Source organism: Alnus glutinosa, chromosome 10, assembly GCF_958979055.1.
Source record: "Alnus glutinosa chromosome 10, dhAlnGlut1.1, whole genome shotgun sequence".
NCBI classification, from domain to species: domain Eukaryota; kingdom Viridiplantae; phylum Streptophyta; class Magnoliopsida; order Fagales; family Betulaceae; genus Alnus; species Alnus glutinosa.
Window position 1 is genome coordinate 1,579,758 of NC_084895.1, and position 6,427 is coordinate 1,586,184.

At 39.1% G+C, this 6,427-nt stretch overlaps 1 protein-coding gene across 2 annotated transcripts; it reads left to right on the plus strand.

Annotated features, from left to right (window-relative positions):
- The first annotated feature begins 1,809 nt into the window (after positions 1 to 1,809).
- LOC133880118 (cationic amino acid transporter 6, chloroplastic-like) lies at positions 1,810 to 6,080 on the plus strand. 2 transcript variants are annotated; one of them, XM_062319000.1, is made up of 5 exons: positions 1,810 to 1,888; positions 1,926 to 2,540; positions 2,673 to 3,024; positions 3,254 to 3,488; positions 5,218 to 6,080. In XM_062319000.1, the coding sequence occupies exons 2-5, from the start codon at positions 1,939 to 1,941 to the stop codon at positions 5,784 to 5,786; spliced, it is 1,758 nt and encodes a 585-aa protein (XP_062174984.1). In that variant the 5' UTR covers positions 1,810 to 1,888; positions 1,926 to 1,938; the 3' UTR covers positions 5,787 to 6,080. The 2 variants fall into 2 exon arrangements, with proteins under 2 accessions (XP_062174984.1, XP_062174983.1); XM_062318999.1 differs by having other exon boundaries at positions 1,816 to 2,540.
- Positions 6,081 to 6,427: the final 347 nt, after the last annotated feature.

Sequence of the window (6,427 nt, forward strand, 5' to 3'; positions counted from 1 at the left end):
TATGATAAGCATAAATTATATTAATTATACATATTCACAATTAGATTCATGACAATAAATTTAATAATCAACATCCAATCATCTATAAAACCATTATTAATAAACATAACTCAATTTCTCAGCGCAATATCAATCAAAATAATATTACAATATAATAAAATTCATCCACATAAACAAACACATAGCATTGAAGAAAATCAGATTACACTCTAACAAATAACATGATAAAGCTTCCTCACTAAGCATTAACATTAATTATTAATAGACTGTGAAGTAGATGGAGTTGAAATTTAATTGAAATTTATACGGGTTAAATGGGTCAATTGCTGGTTAACCCAATGATTGTCTTGTTTATTAATCGTGTATAATTAGATCGATTCGATTTGACTTGACTTATTACTCTAAACTCTAACCCGCTAATTTCCTGTTAAATTTTTTAACCCTATAAAAGCTGTCAACCTTATGTTTAATATATTGAATTATATATATATATATATATATATATATATATATATATATATATATATATATATATATATATATATATATATATATATATTATACGTGCCTAATGTGGTCCTTAGAAAATAGGATGAGGCAACAAGACCTCGCAATCAACAGCATGACATACTGTGAGATTATTAATGAGCCAACATGCCCTTCCAATCAACATCATATTTAGTGTTGAGGAGTTTTTTTTTTAATTTTTTTTTAATTTTAGTTATTTCAAAAATTAAAAATCTTAACAAATTGTGATTTTACTTGACCATGTTTTCTTTGTGAAACATGGACGGAATGCCCCCTGAGCCTCCAACCTTCCTCGGTTTTGAAGAAGAAAAAAGAAAAAAAAAAATTAAGCTCGACCCTTCAAAATTAAAATTGGCTCCTTATTTATGCTTTGGCCCCACTCATGAAAAATCCCCCCCCCCCGCCCCCCCCCCCCCCAAAAAAAAAGAGATAATATTCTCAAGATGATATGAAGAGTTAAAAAACTCTCAAACCTGATTGAGTAACTTTATTTGTTAATGCTTTTTTTATTCTTGCTTTTGTATTTTGATTTCAAAATAAAATCATTAACAGAATAAAAACACAAAATGCCCACGAAATACTTAAAAAAGCCACATTTATGTCTCATTGGAACATTTTTTTTTTTTTTGTTCATAAAAAAAAATCCTCATCTACAAATTGTTGTTGTGAATAAGTTTAATCGGGGTATAAGAATTAGTATTGTGATGCGGGATTATAAGGAATATATGCATGCGGTCAGGAGTATGATAAGAATTGGTCATTTAGAACTAATAACCACATAAGGTTTAACAGTTTTTCATGCCACTTTTTTTTTTTTTTTTTGCAAAGAAATAAGATTACAAAATATTCTGTCGGAATGTGATGCGGTCTAAGTGGTTAAAACGGTAACTTTCAAAAAACGTAATTGCAGTCGTTTTGGACAATTAGTGAAAGATATTCGCACGGTTTTAAATTCGCTTTTTAGTAAAGTCACAAATAATGCAGCACTGAATTTAGCTAAGATTTTCGTTAAACATATCATAGATAGATAAGATTTGAATAGAAGAAATTCTTGAAAGTGCTTATAATATTATTTTGTTAGAATAAAATTTGTTCTATTTTTCAGATCGAGTAAAAAAAAGGAAAAAAGAAAAACAAGGGTCAATACCAAACAAAACTTACACAAATTGAAAGAAAGTTTAACCCATAATAAGAATTTAAACCATCACATCCACCCTACAGGCTACAACAGCAATAAATTAAAACAAATTAAAACCACCGTCCATCGAAACAGAGCCCGGTCCGGCTTTTATAAACGGCACACCCATCTTCCCCCTCCACACCATCTCTCCCTCTCTGTTCGCTCTACAACACAAAAAAAGCGAGCGAGTCAGTGAGTGGGTGAGTGAGAGAGAGAGGCATCGCCACCCAATGGACAGCCACCGCTCGTCCTTCTCGAGCCCCCGAGCCTACCTTCGAGCCCTGGCTCAGACCCCGGTCCGCCTGGCCCGCCGAGCCGGCTCTGTTGCCACGACCTTCGAGGAAGTGAGCCGGGTGAAAGCCCGGTCCGGCCCCGACATGCGGAGAACGCTGCGCTGGTACGACCTCGTCGGGCTCGGAATCGGCGGTATGGTCGGCGCCGGCGTATTCGTCACCACCGGCCGCGCCTCCCGACTCTACGCCGGCCCAGCTGTCGTTATCTCCTACGCCATTGCCGGCCTCTGCGCCCTTCTCTCCGCCTTCTGCTACACAGAGTTCGCCGTCGACCTCCCAGTCGCCGGCGGCGCCTTCAGCTATCTCCGCGTCACGTTCGGTGAGTTTGCGGCGTTTCTGACCGGCATGAACCTCGTGATGGACTACGTGATGTCGAACGCCGCTGTGGCGAGAAGCTTCACGGCCTATCTGGGTTCAGCCTTCGGATTCTCCACCGCTAAATGGCGTCTCACCGTCCCTTCAATCCCCAAAGGCTTCAACCAAATCGACATCATCGCCGTTCTCGTCGTTCTCATAATCACCCTCGTCATCTGCTACAGGTCCAACACCCTCAACCGCATTCTCATAAAATTATCTCTCACCCAAAAAGCCTAAACTTATTAAAAAAAAAAAAGGCAAATCCGCAAATGTGAACTCACTCAAATTTTCTTCTTCTTTTTTCTTTTGTGCAGTACGAGAGAGAGCTCAGTGGTGAACATGGTGTTGACAGTGCTCCACATTCTGTTCATAGCGTTTGTGATTGTGGTGGGGTTTTGGCAAGGGGAGTGGAGTAACTTCACCGAGCCTCGTGACCGGAAAACCCACCCATCCGGGTTCTTCCCATACGGGGCTTCCGGCGTATTCAATGGGGCGGCCATGGTTTACCTCAGCTACATCGGATACGACGCCGTTTCCACCCTGGCCGAGGAGGTCCGTGACCCCGTCAAGGACATCCCCGTCGGCGTCTCGGGCTCCGTTATCGTCGTCACCTTTCTCTACTGCCTCATGGCCGCTTCAATGTCCATGCTCCTCCCTTACGACATGGTATTGAATAAATGCGTAATTATTTAAATATTTATATTTTTAATTAATGTTAGTAATTATTAATATTTTTTAATTAAATTTTTGGTTGGGTTTCGAGACTGTCAAAAGACAGTGTGATAGTGTATAAAATGTGTGATCCAATTTCGGTGGCGTGAGTCCGGAAATGACAGGAATGCCCATGACCTTTGGTTGAATTTACGTCTGATCGTATGTGTGCATGACCACGCAGATCGATGCGGAGGCGCCGTTTTCGGCGGCGTTCAGGGGGAATAAGGACGGGTTGGGATGGGTATCGAACGTGATCGGCGTGGGGGCCAGCTTCGGGATCCTGACGTCCTTGTTGGTGTCGATGCTGGGGCAGGCTCGGTACCTGTGTGTGATCGGACGGTCCAGCGTGGTCCCCGCCTGGTTCGCTAGGGTCCACCCCAAGACATCTACGCCTGTCAACGCCTCCACCTTTCTCGGTACGTTACTCTAACGTTGTCGACAAATCATAAAATTGACCACGTTAATTATGTGACCTCCTTAGCTACAAAGTTGGTCCGCTTATATTTGTTATTATTATTATTTTTTAATTAAAATCTAAACAAGTAGAACTCTATGGGACAAAGTCTTCAGTAATTTTTTCTTGGGTCTGCCTTGGATGATAAATATTTTATATTCATATTTGAATTTTTTTTTTTACTGATTTATGAATGAAATACACAAAATTTTCCGCTAAATTTAAAAAATGTGATGAAAAGTCGGACAGTCTAATACTTAAAAAAGGATTGATTATCCGTGGGAACAAGATTCTCTTTGATTTGTTGGATTGTTGGGCTCAATGCGGCTCACGTGTGTGAGGGTGTTGGAGCCTTGTGGTGCGTGCGTGCAGTGCGCACTGATGGAGGGAGCTTGGGAGCAAACAATCTGGACTGTTGTTGTTTGGTTGGTTGTTTTGTGCAGGTGCTGATAGTTGAAGTTTGGGTCTTTAGGAATGGGTGGGTGAGATGGGAGGGACCCGTTGAAGACCCGTTTGGGTTTTGACGGGGAGTAATGTTACTTATTTATTATATTTATTTTATATTTGTTGACGTGATGTGTTTTAAAATACGCTACATCAATCGGTGTTGAATGAATATAACGAATAAGTGCGAAGAGACAGTTGTTTTGGTTATTATTTTAGCATATAACTCTTGTTTGTTGGTTTGGAAATGAGACAATGAGAGTGTTCTCATATCCTTGTCAATGGGGTCACACATGCTGCAGTCAGATGGGATTCATTATTTTGGAAGCCTAGATTGGTACGTCCTGGGACCAATCAGGATTTTATTTTTCTGGGTAGGCCAAAGTATGAATGGGGGGCCCGAATATATATATATTTCACTATATGTAAGTATTTTAAGAGAATTTCAAAACCGGGGCTTATGGGGTCTCCCGGCCCCTCGGTTCGGTCCCTGCGGACAACAAATGTGTCATTGGAGACTTTTTGTGTGATTAAATGTATTTGTTTCCCATTTTTTATACTTAAATGATACATTCTTTAGTTTGTTTTAGTTTGCTCTGGGTACTTTTGGGGTCCAAGTGAATTAAAAAAATCATACTTTGTTATAGGCAATAGGGACATATTTAGATAAGCACTAGAAAATAGCATCAAGAAGATGCATGGGTGAGCTGGTACAAAGAGGTTAGGCATGTGAAAGAAAAGTTGAAAGATTGTTCACGGATTAAGGGCATTATGGGCTGCTTATTTTAACAGTCTCTTTCAGTCCTATAATATATGGCTTTAGAATCCTCAATGAATGGTGTATATAGGTCCAACCGTCCTTGGTTTTAATAGAAAAACCCCCCATTTGACTGAATAATGGTGCTCACAAGGTCCCCCAGTGAGAGTCCCTTAAAATAATGGCGAAAGTAACAAAAACAGATACTATTGGTACAAAGGGCAATCTTTCTAGTATCAATGTATCATCTAGGACATTATGCCTAGTGGGGCCTTCTGACTTTTCACCATCCTAGTTGCAATCTCACGTCTGCCAAATTATGACACTTACTCTCACGTGTAAAATCAGACAACGCATGGTGAACTATTAAAATTTGAGATAAATTGTAAAGTCAAGATTTCGACTTCTGATACCATGTTTGTTAAATATTTTATACTTCGAAATTTGTGCTAGATCATAGTTTCTCACATGTATATAATTTTCTTTTCAGGAATCTTCACGGCTGCAATTGCCCTCTTCACTGAGCTAAATGTGCTCCTCGACCTTGTATCCATCGGCACCCTCTTTGTCTTCTACATGGTGGCGAATGCCGTGGTCTATAGACGCTACGTTGTGCTGGGGACAACGAATCCGCGTCCAACCTTGTCATTCTTATGCTCGTTAACTCTCACCTCCGTCATATTCACCCTTGTTTGGCATTTTGCACCGCACGGCAAGCCTAAGGCCTTGATGCTAGGTGCCTGTGGTTTAAGTGCACTTGCAATATTACAGATTTTTAACTTTATGGTCCCTCAAGCTAGGAAGCCGGAGTTCTGGGGTGTCCCATGGATGCCATGGATCCCTTCCATATCAATCTTCTTGAACATATTTTTGCTGGGGTCTCTGGATGGGCCATCCTATGTGCGGTTCGGATTGTTTTCGGCTCTTGTGGTGATTGTATATGTGTTTTACAGTGTTCATGCTAGCTTTGATGCTGAAGAGGATGGGTTTCTTGGTCAAAAGAATGGTGAAATTCGGATGGAATCAAGAGAAAGTGAAGACCTTTGCCTTAAAGTGTAAAAATTGCTTTGCTTTGCTTTCTTTCTTCTCAGGACTTAAAAAACTTTTTGTGGGTTGATGGGTACTTGAAAAAGGTGCTAGTAGGAAAAGAGAAGAATAGAATAGACTATAATAGCTTGGCTGCAATTTTTGCACAAATGGGAAATTGTATAGCGGAAGTAGGCTTTCTCTTTGTATATTAGGTTATCTAATCCATCTACTTTATAGAGTTGGATGTTTGACATCGAAAGGTAAATGTAAGAAAATGATGTAGAACAAAAAGCCATGAGCTCAATGTTATGTGGCTATTTATCTCTTCTTGTGTTTTTAAAATTAAAATTATTGGTAACAAATTTTTTATTAATTGGAGATGATTAAAATAATTAATAAATTGAAGTGTTATTGTTTTCAATGAATAAACTATACATCATATTGGTATCTATTTCTTAATAAAAGAAATATTAGAATATAATTAAAATAATTAAATTTATCATCCTTTATTTACTTAAACTTTTGAGATAATGAGACATAAGTTTCGAGGATCAATCGAGAATATTGATGCATGCCGTATAAAAGAGGACATGATGTCATTTAGGAAAAGAAAAATTGACAAGACAATATTGTCTATAGCTACTAAAATGATTGGGGTGATATATTGATTA

Excerpts from the sequence above, each read along its gene's own strand:
- LOC133880118 (XM_062319000.1), top strand. The coding sequence starts at position 1,939 with ATGGACAGCCACCGCTCGTCCTTCTCGAGCCCCCGAGCCTACCTTCGA. Across the intron at positions 2,541-2,672 it reads ACCCTCGTCATCTGCTACAG|TACGAGAGAGAGCTCAGTGG; the intron begins GTCCAACACCCT and ends TCTTTTGTGCAG. Across the intron at positions 3,489-5,217 it reads CAACGCCTCCACCTTTCTCG|GAATCTTCACGGCTGCAATT; the intron begins GTACGTTACTCT and ends TTTTCTTTTCAG.